General features: G+C 43.7%; 1 protein-coding gene and 1 long non-coding RNA gene across 5 annotated transcripts in view; one reads left to right on the plus strand and one right to left on the minus strand.

Annotated features, from left to right (window-relative positions):
- Positions 1-25,477, minus strand: part of drp2 (dystrophin related protein 2) — a 164,645-nt gene that overhangs the window by 41,161 nt on the left and 98,007 nt on the right. For all 4 annotated transcript variants that reach the window (XM_028960456.1, XM_028960453.1, XM_028960452.1 and 1 more), the window contains 5 exons: positions 17,043-17,199; positions 12,932-13,052; positions 12,164-12,432; positions 5,131-5,277; positions 775-853 (listed from right to left, as the gene is read on the minus strand). In XM_028960456.1, coding sequence (XP_028816289.1) covers positions 775-853; positions 5,131-5,277; positions 12,164-12,432; positions 12,932-13,052; positions 17,043-17,199 — 773 coding nt within the window. The remainder of the gene's footprint in view (positions 1-774; positions 854-5,130; positions 5,278-12,163; positions 12,433-12,931; positions 13,053-17,042; positions 17,200-25,477) is intronic.
- Positions 1-25,477, plus strand: part of LOC114768269 (uncharacterized) — a 44,645-nt gene that overhangs the window by 13,864 nt on the left and 5,304 nt on the right. The window lies entirely within an intron of this gene.

The following is a 25,477-nucleotide window of genomic DNA, read 5'->3' on the forward strand; positions in this document are numbered from 1 at the left end:
CATTGCTCAGCCCAACATTTCATGTTGAGTGTCCCTCAGATCCCTGACAACACCAGTAAAGCCCAGCCTTCTAATGAGGTCTTCTATTCAAACACTGGCAGGGAGAAGCCTGTTTAGCTTCAGTGCATTTTTCGTCTGGAAAAAAGTGGTACGGCTGCCAGAGATCCATCTACACTAAAAAGAATCAAGGCGGACAGACAAGGCAAGCCAAAAGCCATATCCCATGGGGAGTGTTAATTCTACAGTCATGTTCACTCATTCACCAATCAGGATTCTCAGGGACGATAACCAGCAGATATTGTGATTGTGGTGCCTGCTGCAATACCCTGTACACGGCACCTTAGAACCACAACAAAGAGGGAACTTGGTTTCTCCAATTCCAGTTTTGGCTAATTCCTTACTTTCTTCTTTCTTGCTGGCTGGATATTTATGAAAAATCCCAAGGATACCAGTGGCTTTTGTGGGCAAGGCCCACTATAATGTTTATTATATCTCTTTGAAATTAGGGATCACAGATGTCAATTAAGCCATTTCAATTTCCAAACATTCCAAAAGTTCCAAACTTTCATTTATAATGTGAATAGACCTCATTTATTAGAAGAACTGGGGACTGTGGGAGGAAGTGGGGTGAGCTGTCAGTGGGAACTGATTGGAACAGCAGGGATTTGGTCTGTCTACTCTCCCTCTGAAGGGAAGTCTGGTGACCAAGGCAGGAATCTGCCGAGGGCCACGCAGCCTGCAGGCGGCTCAGGGGCTGCAGAGTCGGGCTCTTACTGGAGAGGAAGTGCTGGGATCCAGGGCCGAAATCTCTGTGGGCATCCTGCAGCTGCTTTAGTCGCTCTTCGATGGAACCCTGGGTGATTTAACACACAGTCATGGGTTAAAATTATTTTAAAGAACAGTTTCATAGTTTTTATCACAAATTTTCCCGTCTATATAGCTGTTGGGATAGACAACGTTCTTCTACAAGGTCTTCCCTGATTTGGTTGAAATCGTGACAGGTGTGGGGTTGGGAGGTGTGTCATGCTGAGAGACCCCTCAAAGAATACCAGGTGATTGCCATAACTGTAATCACTTCGTATCGATCTGCAGTGACCCATCAGTCTAATGGGGACAAGTGGAGGCTTTCACACTTTCGTCAAATTCTATCCCCCAGAAACAAACTGAGCACTTTCCCCACCCCTCTCCCCTCCCACCTCCTTCCTACCTCTGAAGACGAGACAGAGAGGATAATGGGACAATAATACACGGGAGGTTGCATTTTAGGACACACAAGTTAGCCTTGGGTGCGGTGACAGTCGCCAAAAATCCAGGTTTATTTAAGAAGTATCGGATTTGCCACGTAAATCATTGTCATCGGGATGTCACAACAGTCATGGAAAAAAACAAAAGCCACCAAATCCCCTCAAAACGTGTGCCGTTAGAGACTGTTTCCTAATCTTTCTTTTTTTTTTTTAAGGACAGCCTCCCTCCAGGGCTGCACGCCGACTGCAGTTCTGGGCGAAACAAAAGGGACGCCTAATCCATAACATGAGCATAATGACTCCTCTCCACCTTTACTCAGACGATAATGTACTCGAACGACGGAGACGGGCTTTGAATGAGCTTAGAGCTGTTAAAAGCCCGTTTTGGGGACAGCGAGAGGGATGCGGTGTGCCACCCGCTCCATATCAGAGAATTTGTTTTGCCTGGAACGCGGGGGGGGGGGACGAAAAAAGTCACCCAGAGCAGAGCGGATTAATTATTGACGAGAGGAATTATTAGAGAATCAGCCTTTGAAAAGCATCACATCTGTGTCACTGAATCCGAAGCGAGTGGAAGTGGAGTATTTTTATTCAAATGGTGAAAACGCGGCCCCTTTTGATTATTTGAAAATCTAATTATTGAGCAAGGGAGGGAGAAAGGGTGCCCCCCCCTCCTATATCAACAGACAGAGTCACTTTCACTCTTTTCACACTGACAAACCCACCAAACACTCAAGAGCTTTTCCATTCAGCCCTTTCAGTTTCTTGCTGAACGCAGCTCTCTCATTGTCTCACTGCAATTAGTGGTCCAGCGTCCAGAGGCAGGAAGGCACTTCCCGTGACCATAGCAAATAATGATGTCTGCTGTAAAAATGACACTCGGCCTGAGAGAGAAATGTGGAGAGAGAGCAGTGCTGAGGGAATATGTTAGGCTTTAGCTCCATCTCCTCACCTTTATACCAGTTGTCTAAGCATACATATTACAATGGCAATATGTATTCAAATTGCTAAAAATGAATTGTCTGCTTTCAGTCCATTTTACGAGGTAATGTTTAGAATACAGTTCCTTCATCAAGGGTGGAAGTAGCCTAGTGGCTAACCAGAAGACCACAAAGTCACAGGTTAAAACCGCAGGCAGTGGATCCGCCAAGGTCCCACTACTGTAACCAGTTACCCCCTTCATCCCTCCTTAGACCACGTGTTGCCGGTTCGAATTCCCAGCCACCAAGGCTCGGGCCACTTGTGTAGCACAATGACAATCACTTCATTTTGGGGCAGTGGTGGCCTAGCAAGTAAGGAAGCAGACCCGTAATCAGGAGGTAATCACAGCGTTCGAATCTCAGTAAAAAGCACCGTCCCCACACACTGCTCCCCGGGCACCTTTCATGGCTGCCCACTGCTCATTAAGGGTGATGGTTAAAAGCAGAGTACACATTTCATTGTGCACCATATCACAATGACAGTAATAATCACTTTCATCATTAGGCTGTTAACAATCCCCTAATCCAAATTAAACAATGGCTGCAATAACCGTGAGGATCCATCAGGAACAGGACTGGGAACTCTGAAGTACAACTTCAGTACAAGCGAGAGAAAAATATATATATATACAGTGGAGGAAATAATTTTTTGTCCAATGACAAAGAAATTAAAAGTCTCAGAATAGTATCATTTTAATGGTAGGTTTATTTTAACAGTGACAGATAGCACATCAAAGGGAAAATTGAAAAAATAACTTTATATAAAAGATAGAGACTGATTTGCATTTCATTGAGTGAAATAAGTATTTGAACCCTCTAACAAAAAAAGGCTTAATACTTAGTGGTAAAACCCTTGTTTGCAAGTACAGAGGTCAAACGTTTCCTGTACTTGACCAAGTTTGCACACATTTTTGGTCCACTCCTCTTTGCAGATCATCTCTAAATCACTAAGGTTTCGAGGCTGTCTCTGTGCAACTCCATAGGTTTTCTATTGGATTAAGGTTAGGAGACTGACTAGGCCACTCCATGACCTTAATGTGCTCTTCTTGAGCCACTCCTTTGTTGCCTTTGCTGTATGTTTTGGGTCATTGTTGTGCTGGAACACCCCTCCACGACCCATTTTCAATTTCCTGGCAGAGGGAAGGAGGTTGTCGCTCAGGATTTTACGATACATGGCTCCATCCATTTTCCCGTTGATGTGGTGAAGTTGTATATAAAGTTGTATATATATATAAAATTTCAGAATTTAAAAAGCTAAAATGTGATCCTAAATCATAGCATTTTCACAAAAAATGGACAAATCAATTCCCTTTGTTTTTTTTTTTTTTCCTCATGCACAGTTCAACTACACATCAATAGTGAACAACAGTATATTGAAATTGATAGTGATATCAGTGCCAAAATGTATTGCTGTATTGATGTTCTATTCCACCCCATTGCCTTTGCAAACAGCCTTTGCACTGCAGGAAATATGTATTGCCCTGGATACGTCAATTTCAGTCAATAAACCAGTGCACCCAACAGCTCCAATATAACGCCTGTGGATTCACACCACTGGGTTGAGTTCACTGTACTCATGAGAGGATATTGGGGATGGCTTACATCTCCTTCCACAAATAATTCTATGAATCACGTGCACGCCAGGAAGCTGATTATCCAGCTCTGGGCTGAATTTAAAAGTCAACCCAGCTGGTGCTTTTGGAAGGGGAGGGCGGTCGGATTGGACCCCCCAGATGCAGACTGAAGAGGCATGCTAAGGCCTATACATCCTTGACTCCAATCCTAGGACTGGGTGATACGGTAAACAAATTGATGTAAGATATACTCTGCAATATTTAATGGTTTGATTTTCAGATCGATTTGTATCACAAATTTCCTCTGATATTGCCAACCGACACAGAAGACACCAGAGATAATAAACAGTTTAATGGCATATGAAACCATGACTATCACTGAACTCCTCGTCTCAGTTTTCAGCCTTTCAGTTCTGTCCTGTGGTTCTGCATGCGTTGCTTCAATATTCCAGCACCTCAGCAGCCGCTTGTCTCAATTTAAAAGTAATTTACACACACAAAAGATGCTAATATCTGGCCTTTTTATTGTGATCGTGAAAAATACCCAAAGCTAATCACTGAGATCGAACCGAATTATATTGCAGTCATCAATCGAGATCGAATAATTGCCCAGGCTTTGTTCAATATCTGTAGAGGTGGATACATTGTTATTAAAATTATTGTTTGCAGAAATTGGTAAAGCATTGAAATCTGTGGTACGTTTTTCCCACTTTATCTAATGCTGTCATGCAGTTGATGATATTAAAGGCACTATCCAAAGTAAGCCGTTTAATTTTGAAAGAAAATATCTGTTGTATTGATTACATATTGATCCCTGTGCAGTGATACATACCATCTCTGCCGATTCCCCAATTAATCTTTCAGATTGTTGGAATTATCAACTCTCTATAATCTGCATTGTGGACATGCTGTTTCCTAGCCAGACACTAATCAGCTATAACATTGTGACCACCTTAAATTGAGAAGGTCCACCCAAACAGTCCTGACCCATCCAGACACCAGACCTCCGAAGGTGTGTTATGCTCTCTGCTATCAAGTTTTTCAGCCATTGGAGCTATAGCAGCTGTTCTATTAATTACACAACACATCAAGACCCTGTCACCGGTTCACCCGCATAATTTGACCCTTGTCAAAACTGCTCATATCCTGACACATGCCCATTTTTTTCGAATCAATTTCCAGGACAAAGTGTTCATCCATCCACCAGCTGTCAGGTGGCATTGTAATGAGATTTTATTCACTTTACCTGTCAAGTGTCGTAATGTTATGGCTGATTGGTTGTAAAGCATACAGAAGCTGGGCCAGAGCAGAGCTGTCTGCCAGACGTCTTACCTGCAGGACTTTCCATCGGTTGTTGAGGTGCTCCAGGGCACGAGAGTTATCCATGGACAGGTGCACGTCTGAGATGGCCAGCTGATGGGCCAGGTCATTTATGTGCTTCATTCCCTCCTTCACCTGGCTCAGTTCATCCTTAAACAACTGGAGGAAAATAGAAGGAGAGGGTGCACTATTAGCATGAAGGTTATTCATCTTCGTAACAGTAGCCATAATTTCATATTGATATGAAGAGAAATGCTAGAAGATCTGGAGGTTGGTCTCTCCCAACCCTGTAAAGTAATGATTAATCTCAAACAAGCAAAAGTCTACAGATGGAGAACAATATTGTACTGCTGCTCAGAGAACAATAGGATACACATAATGTCACTGTTTCATGAAAATAAGGACAATTTGAAATAGGTGGTTTAGGTCAGCCAATATTTAACAGGGTTTTCTGGTTATGTTAACAAAAATCAGTGCGGAAAATGAAGAGATAAAGCTAGATGGAGAAAAATTAAAGATAAGGGAGATTGTGGCATCCAATCCCCTGGCCCAGTTTAGCAGTTTTGTACGACAGGGCATACATAGGACTAATCTTTTCAGAACCTGACGTGTATTCACACAAATAAGAACTAATGGCTTAACCGTGAGAGTGTGGGCGAATGTCTGTGTGTTCTTGTATTTATATCACATGGAAAATAGTAGACCAATTGCCAAGGTTCACTTTCGAGGTTAGTTTAGTTCAAGTCTTATATTGTGTGCTAATTACACATTTATAATACACAAAGAAATGTGCGCGCATGTGTATTCATGCTGAGCATGGCCATTAGGACATGAGGTGATGTGTGTGGGTGTATTACGATCAGGACCACTGATGCAGCTGACCCAGTGAGGTGCAGACACCAACACAGCCCACATACACACTCACACACACATTCTGCACAGCGAGGGACTTTTGATTAAGGCGCAGGGAAGACATCTAAAGTCATTTAATTATTTCCTTAGACATGTTTACAACATAAAGGAACTGCGGGAAGGTAAAGGGTTCAGTGCCACCTGAAACAAGGGTTCGGAGGGTTATTAATGTACAATCACGCTCAACTAGTTGCTCAAAAAATTAGGCCTAAAATGCCTGATTCTGCTGCAATCTAAAAAAAAAAAGAAAACCTGCCAATCATTTTGCAATGATGCTGCCTATTTTGTGACTTTTGCCTGATATCTGATAATGTATACTGATGTACAATGAATGTTTGGCTAACGGCACTGAAAAATGAACTACAACTACCTTCCAGTCTGTTTACATGCTTCTGCAGAACAGTCCTGGTGACAGCAGCCACTGTCTCTTAAGACTTAACTGTTTATTGACTTAGGTGCTTAAGGCTGTATTGCACACTGCCCTCTATATTATGCCTTCATCTTGGTGCCTTTATACATGCCCATAACATGGACTGGACTGATTGGCACTTATTTGATTCTGTCATGGCCAACGTGCCTCCAGCCCGCTAGAGGGCGCCTCACCAGCCTGGGAGACGACGACCCGGAAGAGGAAATGGAAGCGGGCGGTGGCAAGTATAAAAGTGAGGTAACCCCAAGGAGACATGCCCGCTCTTTGTATGAGTTTACTCGCCAGAGACGCTAGCTCTCTCACCCACGACCTAAGATAATAGTGATTCCTGAAATATGACCTTCGCCTGCCCACGACTTCGAGAATTGCCTGATCTGCTGGAAACCACGAAAAGAACCCAGACCGGAACTTCCTGGCTACAACCTCTACCTGCCCCTGACCTTGAACCTACCTGGCCCATCGGTTAAGACGGGATTCCATTGCTCCCCTACCTTTCTGCCGCCCAAGACCTACTCCCGTCCAGACCAAGATCCCGGACCATCCTGAAACCCGCCGTCTTCCGATTCTCCTCTGCCCCGGTCCTTCCCAAAGATCCCAAACTGACTCCCCGCTGCGTTGCAGCGCGTCCATTACTTCCTCATTCCTCGCCGGCCAGGCGCCCCCAGTCCTCCTGCCCCGCTCGCCCAGTGTCCTCTACCGGTACGACGGCTTATCCCCACGCCCAAAGTATGTCTGCAAGTACGTCATCGAATTCCCCCTGTGACAGATTCCTTACTGGCTATATATATATATATATATATCTTGGACAGTATGACAGCAGGCCTGTATGGTCAATACATCACAATGTCATTTTGGCTGTAAAGACAGTTTTTAACTTATCTTAATAATTTAACTTAACTTTATCTATTTATATGAAACTCCTGAGAGATTATTACTTTTTGGTTTTGTAGAAATGTTGGAAGATCGTGGAGCATTCACAAGGGTTGGCTGAATTGGCAAGATCACAAAAAAAGGTTCTTAATATGCAAATAAAAAAAAAATCAATTATGCATTAATAGTGTATTGGCTAAAAGAACTTTTTAATGACTACACATGCTCTTCATTGGAAACATAATAAACTGACGATTATGCTCACACCGCATCAGTAAAGGCCTTTGTAGAATTGTACATCAGCATTGTGACAGTCGCACAGAAATTTAGAAAACCATTTACATCTATCTGTAGCTGGACAATAAATTTGGCAAGATCAATTAGACATTTAGTGTGAGTCTGGGCATAACTGAATGCTGGCAAAATAACCTTTCAACCCATCTCAATGTTATGGAGGTCAGTTGAATGGACTCGTAACCCGAACTGCCATGGTGCCACAGAGGTCCCCTTGACCAAGGTACCATCCCCACACACTGCTCCCTGGGCGCCTTTCATGCCCACTGCTCACAAAATGGTCACGGGTTAAATGTAGAGGACACATTTCATTGAGTGCACTGTGTGCTGTGTATTACACTGACAAAAACAATCACTTTCACTTTCATTTTGTATTTTTTAGCTGTGTGAGTGAAGGAGTACGGCCACCTGAGGTTTTTCCAGAATGATGGTTTTGGACCTAGGCAAAACTATGGGACATGGCTTGTTGAAATAGTTTTTGATGAAGATGCTCAGGATTTTAGATTTGGAAACACATTTTTTAACAATAATTCACCGTATCTGTTCCTGAATGGAAGCAGAATTCTTTCACCGCTCCTGTTTTCAATGCCCATTCATCTTCCTCTATCATGGTGCCACAAAGCCATGCTCTGCACCATTTCTCTACAGTTCAGGCAATTTTATTGTTCTATTCAGAAACCCCACCTTGTGAGGAGTGGGAATTGCTGTGAGCATCCTGAGACAATACAGATGGTGTTTGCTCCTCGATGCATCAATATCACGTCACACTTCAAAAAGAAAACAAGGGGAACACAAATTAACAGATTGTTCATGGGTGTCAGGGCGGGAAGAACTACCTGAACAAAAGAAAACTCATATTTGCAGACAAGTACCAACAAAGTTCTGGTTAATTCAACCAGAGCTGCTTCAACATGAACTCTGGTACAAACAAAGGCCATTCAAAAGGTCCTGAATGGCAACCACAAGTGCACATGAGTGCAAAAAAATGGGCTGATTTTCTACAGCACTGCATCTTTCATGTTTGTTTCTGATTCACAGGCCTGTATGTTTCATGCCACATCCAACAGAGTTTGTTTGGCATTGAGTCTCAAGGATCCGCACACCAGCACTGGTATTTCATAGTATAGCACTACCTATTACTACATTCATACCACTTTTTATTTATACCACAATTATTTATTTATCACAATATAAAAATGCTACTCATATACCTCTCTTTATATGTTGATTGGCATTGTTGTCAAATGACCAGAAGGAAGAAGGGTTTTGCAATTGGCATGAGTTGTAAATATAAATCAGTCAACAGAAATATAACCAGATAATCAAATATAATAGGTGATGCTTACAATGAAGCCTTACAATTGCAGCACATTCAATAATACATATAATATTCCAGACATGAAATAGTTCCATTTGCAGCTTGAATAATACGTGGACACTGCCGAGACACCTGATTAGGGAGCGGTGGTTAATCGCACCAAACCAGCCTGATTGACCAGAGGACAGTTGCCACAGAACGAAATACTCTGTTGGTATTTTCCCTCTTTTTTTGGCCCTCGTCCCCATTGAGTTCCCCAAATGTCAGACTTCTGTGCTTCCTTCCCTCACCGACCCCCTGTCATGACACCTAGAACCCCTCAGATCAAAAAGCCATGTCAGCATTAACTGTGGTAAAAGTGGGAAATATGTATGTATGTACAATATGTACATCAATAATGAATAATTATAATATCTAGGTGTAAACCTTCCAGTCTCTCTTTACCATCTTTATATTGGTATGCCAAACAGGTCTACTCGCCACACCTGCCTCTAGGAAGTCCATATGAGGCTTTGTTGCGGTGTGGTTGGCTGTTCTTTATCAGTGTGCCTTGTTCTGGCTCCTCCCTATAATCCCTTCCTACACTGTATGTTTGTAATGATCGATCTTCCCCGGTGTCTAGCGTGAGTATGATTACCGGTCCGGGGGCGCTGACTGCAGGCCTGCAGCGTTGTACGTAAGTGCGTAGTATGAGTGAGCGTGTCATGTATGGTGTGTGTTCGATAAGCTGGCGGACTCGGTGCAGTCCAGGGGTTTTAAAGAGTTGCCGGTGTGTTGGTGGGGTCCGCGCCAAGTCAAGTCAGAGCCGGTGGGTGTATGGTTGTGTGTATGGTTGTGTGTAAATTTGTGTTGTTGTATTTTCAGATGTTGTGCGTGTGAGGAGTGTCCCCCGTGTGAGTGAGCCTTTTCTTTCCCCGTTTCCACTTCCCTGCCACAAAGTAGATTCCTATATGTTACTTTGTTCTGTACTTCAATAAACTGTTTTTGTTCAAAGCACCTGCACCTGGGACCACCCCTTCCACCCCTGGGTCCACTGCTTCCTTGTGTCGTGACAACCATAATATTTTCGTCAGCATTGAAAGCTGCTACTAGTGACAAAGGAGGAGCTCATTTGCTAATGTAAGGTTAGGCATCCTCTGGATTTACCTCAATAGATAAATCAAGAAAGAACTGCATCGTAAGTGTCTGTAGGTGTCTGTGTAATTATTTCTGAAAGTGAAAGTGAAAGTGAAGTGATTGTCACACGTGATACACAGCAGCACAGCGCACAGTGCACACAGTGAAATTTGTCCTCTGCATTTAACCCATCACCCTGAGTGAGCAGTGGGCAGCCATGACAGGCGCCCGGGGAGCAGTGTGTGGGGACGGTGCTTTGCTCAGTGGCACCTCAGTGGTAACTTGGCAGATCGTGATTCGAACCAGCAACCTTCTCATTACGGGGCCGCTTCCTTAACCACTAGGCCACCACTGCCCCAGTCACTGTCACTATGGTATATTTGTGAACCACGGTCAACCATGTTAGTGGGCTACTGCGGCCTGTAACTTTCACACAATTATCAGGTGAACTCCATGTGAACTTTTCAATGAGCTCACCCAACACACAGTTGGTGTATGGTGGATGCAGTTGGTGTGTGGTGGATGCACACCAGCGGAAAAATGACCAAAGTTTGGGAGGTATGGGAAGAACCAGGATAAGACAAGCAGGGCCCAGCAAAGCCAACAAATTATGGGGACGTTTGGAATTCCCCCGAAAAAGGTCCAACTGTCACAGCTGGGTGAACAGTACCTGAATGAGGATCAGGCATTGTTCAGGCATCAACTCAAAAAGGTATTGATTGGGCATTTGCAGCCATGAAAAGAATTTTGATGACAGATATGCAATTACAATCACTGAACAAACACACCTAAACTTGGTTTTGTCTACGGGTCTGACTTTGTGAAGGAGCACAAATAAACATGATATTTGTTGGGGACATTTAGAACAAGCCCTATAAACATATATGCATGTTGTATTTTGAGCACTTTTCTTTGTACACTGAAGTTATTGAATTATGAATTGATCACTGTTGCATGCCTGAGCACACATGCACATAGCTAAGACTCAGAGTGGTGCCTCCCTTTCATCATTTAGTTGACCTCACATGGATCCTGGGAGTGAACATAAATCTTAAAAACAAGAATCTAACACATTTTAATTAACCGTACATGCAGAAAAAACATAGATAATCCAAACACTCACACACATTATCTGAAACAGGAAGAAAGTTTAAGCACACGCACAATTAATAGGGGATCAAATACTTATTTCAAATTAATTAAACTTATTTCATATTAATTATTTAGGATTTTTTCTTCTGTCATTGTTCAAATAGCCCTACCATTGAAGTTAAAGGCTGATCATTTCTTTGTTAATGGGGCTACGTCCCTATGTTATAGGGTTGTTTTAGGCTGATGGAGGGGAAGAGCCACCCAGGGAGGAGCAAGGTGCCACCTCGTCAACTCGTTACTTCGTCAACTGTGGCCAATATAAGGAAGTGCCCTGGAGAAAGTGCCCTGAGTGCCCTGGAGGCATTTGGAGTGTAGAGAATCTGTGTAGAGAGAGAGTAGTATTGTTGGAAGAATGTGTAGCAGAAGTAGACTTGGTTTGTGTAGCTATTGTAAGCCCTTTCATTGTGTCCTCCTGTGATTGGTTGTCTATGTTATATGAAACACATGTGGGCATGAAAGCAGGTTGTGTCGTGTAATTTATTGTAAATAAATACACTATATTTGCATTTTTAAGGAAGCAACTCTGTAATCAGAAGGTTGACGGTTCGAATCCCAGTCCGCCAAGGCGCCACTGAGGTGCCACTAAGCAAAGCACCGTCCCCACACACTGCTCCCCGGGCGCCTGTCATGGCTGCCCGCTGCTCACCAAGGGTGATGGTTAAAAGCAAACTGTGCTGTGTATCACAATGACAATCACTTCACTTTCACTTCAATTTCACTGTAAATAAATACACAAATTACACTCGGTTGTTGTATGTGTTTAGATCCCAGGTTTCTCACTCCCTTTAGTTTGTGTCACATGTCCCGTAACCAAAGTTACAAAATCAGTAAGGGTTTAAATTATTTTGTCCCTGACTGTATACATTAAGTTTTAGTGCTGAGTGCCAGTTTGTCCAAGGTGATTATAGGCCAAGCAAACAGTATGAATTATAAAAACGAAATGCCTTCCGTACCTTGGTGGCATCAATATGGTCCTGCAGTGAGTCGATGAACAGGTCGCCCACCGGCTCCCAGGCGTCCCGCACGCCCTCAGCCTGCTCCAGAGCAGCAGCCAGCTCAGCCATCGCAGCCTGAGCTTGCAGGAGGCGCTCCAACGTCAACTCCATGTGCCGATGCCGGTCCACACAGCGCGCCGTCAGCTTCTCCCACAGGTCCCCGGCCACGTTGGCCTGCTTCCATACCGAGCGGCTCACATTCAGCATGCGTCGCCGTGGAGATACCTCTGGATAGGAGAGATGAGTGGGTGAGAGAGAGGGAGATTTGGAGGGGTGAAGGAATGATACAGGATCAGACCGGCTGCCAAATAGAAGAGGGCGCACCACAACGGCGGGAGGAAAATTTTGCCCAGACCCACTCCGGTCTTCATTATTGATTTCACCATATGCTGCATGCGTGGCCCCTAACTGGGTTAATTAGAGAGAAGCAAGTAACATGGGCAGCGCAGTGGGAGCAGCAGCTCTGCAGGATGACTCGGCGTAGTCTTTGTCTTGCAGTTCTATCATGCCATAAGGACACACACACACACACACACATGCACAAAGAAATGTTTTTGGACTTCTTTAATGTTCTGTTGCTGGGACTTTATTTGGCAGGCTAATGCTGTTAAACAAAAGTACACGCCAGCGCTGCTTGTTAAAGGGTATCTCTCACGCCACTGGCCTCTGTGGGGGGTGTCTGGGTGTGTTCGCACTGGCATGACAAAGACAAGGCGCTTCACAGACCTTTTCCATCGGGTAGCGTCTCCTCGGGCTCCTGGAAGGGATGCTGCGCCAAGAAGGCCTGGGCCGACTCCAACACAGAGTAGATGAATGGGCCTCGAGACTTCACATCTTCCATAAAGGCCTGATATAGAGAGGGGTTAGACAGTCAGTTTCACACATGTGCACACACACACATGTGGATACATAAACACACCCCACTGGGTGCATGTACAGGCAGTAAGGATGCACCGATCCATCAGCCATTGATTATAATTCTAAATTGTTCTGCTACTTACATAAAGAATGTTAAGAAGAACCCATTAGAGCTATTCAAGAAGCTTGCTCTAAATGTGTAAACCACTGTGTGGCAAAAGTTGCTTTCATGCATATATACCACAACTATGTGTTTCTGTGTAGGATATATTTATAACAGCAACCAAAAAAAGTAATTTTTATTGTCATTGTGGCTATATACAGTACAGGCCAAAAGTTTGGACACACCTTCTCATTCAATGTGTTTTCTTTATTTTCATGACCATTTACGTTGGTAGATTCTCACTGAAGGCATCAAAACTATGAATGAACACATGTGGAGTTATGTACTTAACAAAAAGTGGAGACCTGGCCTCCACAGTCACCGGACCTGAACCCAATCCAGATGGTTTGGGGTGAGCTGGACCGCAGAGTGAAGGCCAACAAGTGCTAAACATCTCCTTCAACTCCTTCAAGATTGTTGGAAAAGCCTTTCAGGTGATGACCTCTTGAAGCTCATCGAGAGAATGCCAAGAGTGTGCAAAGCAGTAATCAGAGCAAAGGGCGGCTATTTTGAAGAAACTAGAATATAAAACATGTTTTCAGTTATTTCACCTTTTTTTGTTAAGTACAGAACTCCACATGTGTTCATTCATAGTTTTGATGCCTTCAGTGAGAATCTACCAACGTAAATGGTCATGAAAATAAAGAAAACATTATTGTATTAGAAGGTGTGTCCAAACTTTTGGCCTGTACTGTACATGTATACTGTTAAAGTTACATAAAGGCACAAAAATGTACATACATAAATAAAACTACATCATTGCATCACTGATTGACTCCGACTGACAGACTATTTGGAGCATCCCTAATGCACACACACATAATGTTTATACCCACACATATTTATATACAGACATAGGTCCTGGGTCTTTTGCCACAAACAGGAAATATAGGCAATACTGGTTAGCTGGTCATTGGACGAGGTTCAGCAGCTTCACAGACACTAACAAACACAGGAAGCTGGATCTCAGCTTTCTGAATTCCTGAGTCAACATCGCAAACAAAGGTTGTATCAGTGAAAACCAAATGAAAAGGGAACATTGTGTGCACTTATTGACAAATGCAAGTGTATGAAATGTTTACCTACCTAGGCTTTTCAGCACAGGCACTACAGCTAATATTATTTAAACCACATTTCCACACTGAAAGGTGGTTACTAAAAGATGCACAGCAATGGAGAGTAGTCTTATTCACCAAAGAGCTGTCTCCTGCTCGGAAATGTATGGAAACTTTTTAAATAATCCCCATGGTAACAGTGAGAATGGATTTGATCTTTTGTGTGATTTCGTTAGAAATGCATGTTTTTTCATTACAATCTCTGTGCCTCTGCACGTACCTAGTTCTTTCCACGTACCTAGTTCTTTCCATGCTTTCTTGTGTCAAGAGTGCATTCATTATCGGAAAGTAAAGCCCTTGCCTCTCCCTCTGTTTACTTACTAGGAGTGTGGAAATATTAAAAGAACAGAAACATCTTAATGGCATTTATTCATGTTGAATATGATCAAATTCATGTTGAATATGATAACAATCATCAATCCCCCACAAACACAAGCCCTGCACCATTTGCAATTTAATTATGGTAGTAACATGAGTATGTCCATTTTAGTTTAAGGGTCATGTTTTAGAGTACATGTTAAACCTAATGATGTGATGAGTGTACCAATGATGGCCTTATTTTTTTACTAATTGCAAAATAGTTGTCTCTGGACAACATGGAAGGGCCAAATAGTGGAGTGGGTATCATTGTGGCTTCACACCTCCAATATCGATCCAGATGCAGGTTTTGTGTTTTGCCAGCCCTCACCAGGTTGGGGTGGGTTTTCCAGTTTTCATTTAATGCCCGAAAGCAAGCACACAAGGTGGACTGGGGACTCCAGTGGTGATCTGGTGTCCCCACCCTGCGCCCAAGGACCCAGGCTGGGTTCTGGCACCTGCAACCTAGCGCTTGTGCAGTACGTGGAAAACATTGATATATTTAGTACATTTTGTTATTTAGCCTGTATACAGTGTTGGTGAATGTGGCGATGAAACAGGGGTCAGGAAATGGGGTGGCGACAGTATTTTTATTTTAAATATCAGTCTCCAGAGCTGTTCAAAAACCAGTGTTCTCTGTTCTGTATTGAATTCGGTGATGTTTGAGTACTGCAAGTCGGAGGGGCATGGAATTCAATCTGTGGCCCAGCTCGCCCTCGCAGCTCCAGCCCCACTCCTGGAGTCATTTAGTTCACAAACGTCAGCAGCCTAATCCTCTTACCGCATGAAGAGATTACAATTTACTTGAAAGTCTCCCACATTACTAGCCAGAGTCGCACATGCCCCCCCAAACCACCACCCTCCTCAGGCTGAATTCAATGTTAAACCCCATTGAACTGGCAAATGCTAAAAAAGAGAATGCATAGAAGTGAAGAACGTGCACAGCTGGCCACGATGAACCCCTGGTGAGCATGTGTGTTTCCGCGCTAAACTGCAACTCAGGCACAGTGAGGTAGGTTTGGGGTGAGGGATAGGGTGAGAACGCATGCAAAATGCATGGAAAACAAAGACACCAACTCGGGCTTCTGTCAGTTACGAACATAGAGGGAAGTGGAAGGAAAGGTGGGCTTGTGCTAATTTGAACACTGTGACGTGTTCGGTTTACGTAGCAATTCTCCAAAGAGCCCATTACAGCTAATGAACATGGTGGATGAGCGCCTGCCTAGCATCCATGTGCTCATACAAGTGAATACACTCTACAACACACACACACACACACACCGAAGACATTCATGCATGGAAAAAGAAAAACCCATCAAAGCAGAGCAGACAACAAATCCACTTAAGATCAATAATTTAAAGTAGTTAAAACACTGTAATTCTCTCCAGAATGGCCCAGTGCGATCTCCCTGCCTGCTTTTGCTGAGATTTTGTTAAGAGCACCGCAGCGCATGTGGACATCACAGTGTCTCTCAGGGGAATGAGGGAGTCCAGAGAGTCCGGTGCTGATAATTTTTTTTTTTTTTTTTTAAAAGCACACTCGCTAAAAGGTACTTCACACAGAGAACGAGTGTGTGGCACCAAGGCAAGTGTAGCTGTGGTGTGAAAATGATGTGGCCTGTGAGGAGAAGGACATTTAATTGCAAGACACACAGAGAGTCCATTAGAGAGAGCAAGGAAGGAAGTGTGTGTGTGTGTGTGTGTGTGTGTGTGTGTGTGTGTGTGTGTGTGTGTTTGAACGTTGTGTTTTACTGAGACGGAGGGTGGGGGTGCACTTTAGTCTCGCCGTCAATACTTCCAGAGAGCCGGAGCAAACTGACAGCACAGAAAATTGGAACAAAGGTGGAAAGAGCATTCTGTGGTACCCGACCAATTACACATTGTGTGTTTTGTGTGTGTGTCTGTGTGTGCAAATACTCACTTTATCCGTGTGTACACACTGAGTGCAAGTGTATAAATTGGAGTCCAAATTTCTGTGACCACACTGAAAACACGGGTTTCGTTTTCGGGGGAAGGTGGGAATGAACAGAAGATACATGTAGAAAATGTAGTGTTCTATTTTTTTTACACTGTTTAGAGACACTGATAATGCCAAACCGCAACGCATTCTGACAATAATTACAACATCCTAAAGTCTGCCTTCTTCACGCTCCATGGCAGTAAAAAACAATTAGGTCCCCAAGAAGAAAATCTTCTTATCCAGCTCGGCTTTTCTTTCACTTACCTTCACTTCAGGAGTAGCAATACTGTGATTAATGGGCGAGGCTGAGGACTAATCAAAAGCCTTTAGAGAGGTGCACGCACATCCACATTTCCTTTTCCCTGACCACACATGTGCTCTTACCTGGTGGAACTCCCTCTGCTGCTGCACGGCCATTACGTCCCCCCCTATGGGCAGCTGCTCCGACAGCTCCTCATCTTTGGCCGTCAGCCACTCGATGATCTCCTGCAGAGACAGCTGCAGCTTCCCACTGTTGTCTGAGAAGGCCTCTAACCGAGCCCTGCCAACACACACAAACAAACAGGTATCCAATCATAAGTGTGTTTTCGGTAGAAGAACGGATTTCGGAAAAAAATAAAGTCCCATTTCCAAAGATAACACAGTCCCTTCAGCAGCATATGATCCTACAGGTTGCAAAATGTTGGAGGCTGAAAATGTAATGAAATGGAATGGAATACTTGAGAAGTAGCATCAGGAGAAATACATGAGCTTTCAGTAAAACTTGTATCCACAGTAGTAAATTAAAGCATTTGGCTTGTGAATGTAGAACACTGTACAACTGCACAACTCCAAATACTCAAATGCTCACATAGACTGCGGCATGACATTTACATTTACAGCATTTATCATATGCCTTTATCCAGAGCGACTTACAATTAGAACAGAGACAGTTCCCCTGAAGCAACTCAGGGTTAAGTGTCTTTCTCAGGGACACAATGTTAGTTAGTGGGAGTTGAACCTGGGTCTTCAGGTTCATAGGCGTGTGTGGCAGGACCAGACCAGTTGCATAGCTGGGAGTGTAGGGAAGCTACAGTGAGTGAGGGAACAACGATGCTGGGCAGACTCCATGGCGAGAAGCCATGCACCTAGGAAGGCAGAAGGTTCAGGAGTCACAGTGGAGTAGGTGTACTGGAAGAAAGCTGGATCAAAGGAACAAGCAAGCGCAACGTACGTGGAAAAGAAGGCAAGCAGCACTGTTGAAAACATTACATTACAGAGGTTTTTTACATTGGTGTTTGACCCCCGGCCTCTTCCGCTTCCGGGTCGGCGTCGTTCCCTGGAATGGCCGCGCACCCTCTGATGTTCAAGTGGAGTGCTTGACCATCAGAGGGCCAGCACAAGACCCTCCACCCCAAGGCCCGGCACCAGACAGGCCCAGGTGGTCCAGGTTTGTGTCATGGAACTCCTGCACCAAGGCGGGGTTGAGGATGTTGTGCCGATGAACCCAGGAGCATTCTTCCATATGGTGACCCTCCCAATCCACCAGGTACTTCACCTGGTTCCATTACCGGCAGATATCCAGGAGACGACAGACTGTGTAGGTGAGGGAACTGTCCACCAGGTGAGAAGCTGAAGGTTGAGGAGGGAGAGAAGCCAGGAGCAACATGTGGGTCTTGCGGAGGAGATGTGGAACACCAGACTGACCATCAGGGACCGGAGAATGGACAGTTGGTAACAGAGTTAATGCGTCTGGTCTCCGTAGTTAGGTTGAGGGCCATGCCTTGAGGACAGAAGAGGAATCCAAAGAAGGACACTTTGGTGGTGTGGAAGGTGCTCTTCTCAAGTTTGACAAAGAGTCAGTTCTGCAGGAGATGTTGGAGGACAGTAGGGACATGGGTAACAAGGGTTTGTAGATCTGGCGAGAAGATTAAGATGTTGTTGAGGTAGATGAAAACAATGCGGTCCAGGAGATCCCACAGTATTTTGATAACCAATGCCTGCAACACTTGGGACTATTGGAGAGGCCAAATGGCATGACCAGGTACTCATAGTGGCCAGTGGGGGTGATAAAGCCGGTTTTCCACTCGGCCCCCTCCCGTATGTAGATGAGGTGCTACGCATTGTGCAGATCCAGTTTGGTGAATATGGTAGCCCCTTCCAGCAGTTCTAACACTGTGTTGAGCAATGGGAGGGGGTACCATTTTGTCTTGATGAGGGCATTGAGGCGCCAGTAGTCGATGCAATGCCCCTGACTTTCTTCATCACAAAAAAGAAGGGAGTCACCGCTGGAGATGTGGAGGAGTGAATAATTGGCATGACATTGGGTGTTGCTTGGCACTGCTTGATGGGTCATGAGCGTGGCTTCAAAACCACCAGGATTCTTCCTAGAGCTGGACAGCCTCCTAAACTGAGCGATCAGGGCAGAAGGGCCTTAGTCAGGCAAGAGACTGAGAACCATGCAACATCATGCTGTGGAGATGTTTTTCATCTGCAGGAACTATTCCTCATTGGTGAAGGTAAAAATGGATGAAGCTGCTGTAGCATTGACAATAGTTCCAAAGTTGAGTTGATGAAACATCCCTTTGAAGCAGTGAGTGCATTTACAATTAGTTCATTTTGCGTGTATAATATTACTCATTTTGCCCAGGTACAGTTTCACAGATTTTCTTTTATTTCTTTCTTTTGGGAAGAATAAACCTATTCATTTACATTTTTACATTTACAGCATTTATCAGACGCCCTTATCCAGAGCGACTTACAATCAGTATTTACAGGGACAGTCCCCCCTGGAGCAACTTAGGGTTAAGTGTCTTGCTCAGGGACACAATGGTAGTAAGTGGGGTTTGAACCTGGGTCTTCTGGTTCATAGACGAGTATGTTATCCACTAGGCTACTACCACCACCAAAACCTTACGACAGAAGTGCCCGCAAAACTAACGAAACAAAGGAAAAGTAAGACAGAACTTTCCAGAAAGAGGAAAGAAGGAAGGAAACTAACTGTACTATAGGTATGGGAAGATGTTAACATGTTAATGTATTACATGTAGAACCTGGTTCCGGAGTAACGTTGTTTTGATTCACTATTTACTGTCTAACATGTATGTAGCTGAAATGAGAATAAAGCTCAGTTGAACTTCCACTATTAGCATAGACAGCACTAGTATAACCGACAGACAGATAGATACTTTATTCATCCCAAAAGAAAATTTAGGTGTCCATTAGCTATGTTGACAACATGTATACACATAGGCACACAGACACATGGCATCCACACATATATACTATATGTATGTATATGTGGCAGTGGCATGCAGTGGCAGTAGTGGCCTAGCGGGTAAGGAAATAGACCCATAATCAGAAGTTTACTGGATCAAATCCCAAACCTCTGAGGTGCCACTACGGCGCCACTGCAGTGCTACTAAGCAAATCACCGTCCCCACACACTGCTCGCCGGTGCCTTTCATGGCTGCCCACTGCTCACAAAGGGTGATAGATTAAAAGCAGAGGACACATTTTGCTGTGTGCTCCGTGTGCTGTGTTTCATAATGACAATCACTTCACTTTCACTCTAAAACTACAAAAGGAAGGTATACTCATGGTATCACATGTGTGGCATTTACAGCAAATTTACTTTACTTTATTTAGGTTGTAACGTTTTACAGGAGTGATGAGGGAAAATATAGAAAGGTCCATAGTGCCAGTTTTTTACAGTGTTTAGGTATTTTGATCCATGCTGGTTGCTAAGTAGAACCCTAAACAAGACCTAAAATGAGTTAAAGTAAAGTGAAGTGATTATCACATGTGATACACAGCAGCACATTTGCTTTTAATATTAAAATCAGAAGAAGTAAATCATGCATGCAACAATTTTACACAGTGAAATTTGTCCTCTGCATTTAACCCATCACCAGTGGCACCCATGACAGGTGCCCGGGGAGCAGTATGTGGGGATGGTGCTTTGCTCAGTGGCACCTTGGCGGATCGGGATTCGAACCAGCAACCTTCTGATTTGGGGCCGCTTCCTTAACCGCTAGGCCACCACTGTTGGCTTGCCCTATAAATGTGTATATTACCCACTTTACCCCAATAGTGCAGTGCTGGAGAGTAAAGCTGCAATCTGGATTAACTATTACCTTATGTTTACACCAGACGTGGCAAGAACATGATAATTAGCTTAACTCGCATTTTACAGTCCAGCCCTCCCAACAATGCTATTAAGACTTTTTTTTTTTTTTATTCTAAATTCTGACTTACAAGCCCCCAGAACACATCACAGCTCGCTGCTTCAAAGTTGACCAGGCTTCAACTTAATTCTAAAACCCACATGACGTGCCACCGAGAGACGCACTGCTCACAACAGAGAGAGGCTGGATCACATCAAAAATGCATGACTTCCAGTCGCTTTGCTTCTGATGTGATACTATGGCTTCTGATGTTGATACTATGGCTAGAAACGGAACCCTTTGGTTTAGTGGTCAGGCATAATGTGACTGTGCAAATGCATCTACTTTAGGACGTTTAGGAGGTCAATGTTTACACAAAATTGTCTTTAACACTGAACAGACCATTATATTAGAACTGGGATTGACTGCCACCCTCACTGTAGGCAATATTGAAGGCTGCTATTTAAGGGACGTACACATGTCACTGTCACGGGTGGGCTGGACATGGCATGAAGGAGGACGCATTCGCACGATCACAGGACAGGGGTTTAATACAGACTTCACAAGACAAGGGAACATTAACACGCACAATGACCCAACGGTGAACAGACACGAACAGGATAGTTTTATACAATTATATAAATAGACAGCAGGTGAACACGATCAGGGAACATTACACGAGACGAACGTGAAACTCCGGTCCGGACCCCGGATCCGGAGTCAACCCCTGCCGGTCCGGATCATGACAGTCACCCACATCCAACAGATGTTAATTGCATTACAAATGGAGTTTGCGTAGTTCTATTAAAAACTTGGTTTACTTAAATAAACACATTTGCTTTTAATATTAAAATCAGAGGAAGTAAATCATGCATGCAACAATTTTACCATTTGCCTTGCGTGAAATGTTGTCACTGCAATATTTATTACTATGTTCAGTTTATAAAAAGTGGTTAACCACTGAATTAGAGACTATTACAGTTTGTTTGCTCGGATGCAATATCTTTCTCCTTTAAGTCTTTTAGTAGATTTGTCCAATTAAACCCACTGAACATGGTATAAATCAAAATACTGCAACTGCACTCTCTGCGTTGCAACATACCCCTTGTTTTGTGCACAGATCATCTCAGTTCAGTTGGTTTGTGACAGCAGTGGGCTAGGGAGAGACTCGGAGTGTATATGTGTGTGTTTCTACAAGGAGAGAAGCTCAATTGCACAGAACATAACCAGCCTCCACGGGCCTGCGTGCCTCCAGAGCAACATCTCCAGACATGACAAGCATTGTGTGCGAGGGATGAGAGACGAGGAGCAACGAAAATGGTGAGGGTGCAGAGAGTGATGCAATAATTTGACCAGTTTTGTAGTGACCCTTCCCTCACAATGTGAAGTTGCACAGACCATGCGAGGAGTGTGTGCGTGTGTGTGTGTATGTATGTATATATGTATGTGTATGTTTAGAGACCAGTGCGAGAGCCTCTGGCTGTGAAAGACTTGTTTTGTTCGTCTGCTTGGGTTCTCCTATTAGTAATCGGCAGCCACATGACTGCTTTTGTTTTTATGCTTTCTGCACACAGGGCAGAGCATGTCCTCACAGTCCTGTTAGAACAACAAACACACACACAAAACACACACTCTTTATGGACCAGTGCTATTACACAGCACACTGCACAGAGTGTAGAGTTTTATTTGAATGCATCAGTCAGCCATCAGATGGCTGGCCTTTGGCCGAATCCATCAGCCACCATCCATCCAGCATTCCCAGCACAGCTTTCTGAAGGGTCCGTTCCAGTACTCTCCTTTACATAAGTGTCATGAGTAGAAAAGATTCTGCATTCAGTTACATTAAATAATGTTAAATGATTTCTTGAAAATAAATGCCAGACGAGCCTCTTCAGGTACATGATGAATAACTAAAGGTGTTGACTTAACCTCCATGCTCCCCAAATTCTCTCCCAAGAAGGAGAGAGAATCTGTGTGTGTGTACATGAGCATATGCTTTCCAGGTCTATTTCTATCCACAAATCCCTTTTTCACCACATGACTCCCAGTATGCACTGTTTTCGGGTGCATGCTGGGCTCTGATGCAGTTCCTTTTTATATGCATAATCCTCTGACGTCATGTGCCTGTGTACATTGTATTTGACTGCATGCATGTATGACATGTATGCTATCCTGTGTGTGTGTGTGTGTGTGTGTGTGTGTGTGTGTGTGTGTGTGTGTGTGTGTGTGTGTGTGTGTGTGTGTGTGTGTGTGATTGTGTGTGTGTTTGTATGCATGGTTTTGTGGTATCAAGCTGACTCTAAGAAACAGTGCAATCACATTCATATGAATAAAACCAGATGGGAAAACACATCATCATGAAAGGTGCTACAGTGCATGCTTGTTTTTGAGTGGCTGGGTACAAATACTGCAGCACTGTTAAGTTTCAGTGTGCATCAGAATATCCCTGTTCAAATGATGTTCAGATGCTGTGCAAAAGCAGTGAGAACTAAAGTTCAGAAAACATTCGGCAGAGGAGTCGTCTGTGTTCAGATTTTCTGTAAAAGCACTGAGAGCTTGTGTTCAGATGACATGTGGCAGGGATGAGAATCTGTGTTCAGATGTTGTGTAAAAGTGCTGAGAGCTTGTGTTCAGGAAACGTTCAGTAGGGATGAGTATCTGTTTTCAGATGCTGTGTAAAAGTGCTAAGAGCTTGTTTTCAAGAAACATGTGGTAGGGATGAGAACCTGTGTTCCAAAGCTGTGCAAAAGTGCTGAGAGCTTGTGTTCAGGAACTGTGCGGCAGGGATGAGTATCTGTGTTCAGACGCTGTGCTGCAGCGTTTGGAGGTGCTGTTCACATACAATGTCCTAGTGTTGAGTAAAAGTGTTGTGAGGGAGGAGTGGCTGTGTTCAGATACTGTATATAATGTTCAGTAACTAGTACAAACTGTCTGTGTTCAGATTACACGTGACTGCACTGAAGGCTGTGTTCACATGAACCTCAGCGGTGTGGAGTGTCTGTTTTCTGAGCTATGTGGCAACATAGGGCAGGTGTGTGACAGGGTTTCATGGTTGTGTAAGAGCAAGTGTGTTCTGTGAGTTGCTACTGCATTACTGATGCTGCCAGCCCTCCTCAGGGTTTCTGACGCAGGCAGGCATTTGTTCTAGTGAGCATTTACATTTACATTTGTGGTATTTGGCAGACACCCTTATCCAGAGCTACTTACAACATGCTTTCATGTTACCATCAATTAAGAGATCAGTTCTGGTTCACTAGGACCCCAACTATGAATACAATCATTTAATTCACTCTGTTGTAGTTTTTCTAAGATAAGTTGGACTGTAAGAAAATTATAAGTTAGTCTAAGTATTCTTAATCTTAAACTGTTGTTTGATAATACTCAGCCACTGTGCTGGTCTGACCTCGAGGGGAAGTTCATTGCACCACCTAGGGGCAAAGACAGAGAAGAGTGGTAGTAGCCTAGTGGGTAACACACTCGCCAATGAACCAGAAGACCCAGGTTCAAATACCACATACTACCATTGTGTCCCTGAGCAAGACACTTAACCCTAAATTGCTCCAGGTGGACTGTCCCTGTAAATACTGATTGTAAGACGCTCTGTAAATGTTAAAAAGTCTAGATGAGTGTCCTTACCTTCAGAGGTAGAATGGTTCTACCCCATGTTTGGCTTTGTAGGCCAAGGTCAATATTTTGAATCTGATGCATGCAGCTACTGGGAGCCTGTAGAGCGTAGCATTGGGGTGGTCTGAGAGAATTTGGGAAGGTGGAAAACCAGTCATTCTGTTGCATTTTGTATTTGTTGTAGAGGCCTGATTGCATGCAGAAGTAGACCTGCTAGAAGCAGTCCAGTGGTGAGATTTCACTTTCAACTGAACATTCCTAGCTTGTGTTGATAGATAAGAGTGGTATTGCAGAGAAAGGGTCTACATGAGTGGGAAAGATTAGTGATGTGAGTCGAGAAGGAGAGATGGCTGTCTGTAGTTACTCCAAGGTTGTGTACAGTTGCAGATGGAGAGATCTGTGAGTTGTTCAGGTAGATAGTTCAGAGAGCAGGATACTGATGAGGTGAAGAATCTGCTGGAATGAGAATTAGTTCTGTTTTAGTGGGACTGAATTTTAAGAGATGAAGCCATCCAAGATGTCAGTAGGAGGAAAAGTGAAGAAGAGTTGTGTGTCCTCAACATAGAAATAGTAGAATAACAAATGTGAGGAAATGAAGTGATCTTGTGTAGAGAGAGAAAAGGAGAGAACTGAGTACTGAGCGCTGAGGAACGCCAGTTGGGAGTCTGCAGAATCTTTTCATCAAAATCTTTTACAAGTCAATTGGTAACACCGCTCATCAGGCTAAGAAGAAAAACCACTGCCATGATGGGGATTCTTTAGGATTGCGAAAACACTGGTTGCTATAAACGCAGTTGGCACATGACCGGATGTAATTGAACCATTTATGATGTGTAAAAAAGACCATGTGGTGTGGGAGACGAGAATAGAGTGTGTAGAAAAACTCTTTCTCCCTCCACACAAAGCACTGTATTCAACCACTCCAATTTGATGTTTCCTGGCAGAAAGAGGTTAAAAATGAACAGTTTCTAATTTATTAACACCGGTAAATAATTATTGTAGTTACATGTGAATATTGAATGTAAAAAGGTACCAAGGTTACAGAGAAAG

The sequence above is a fragment of the Denticeps clupeoides genome, chromosome 18 (genome assembly GCF_900700375.1).
Source record: "Denticeps clupeoides chromosome 18, fDenClu1.1, whole genome shotgun sequence".
In the NCBI taxonomy this organism is placed as follows: Eukaryota; Metazoa; Chordata; class Actinopteri; order Clupeiformes; family Denticipitidae; genus Denticeps; species Denticeps clupeoides.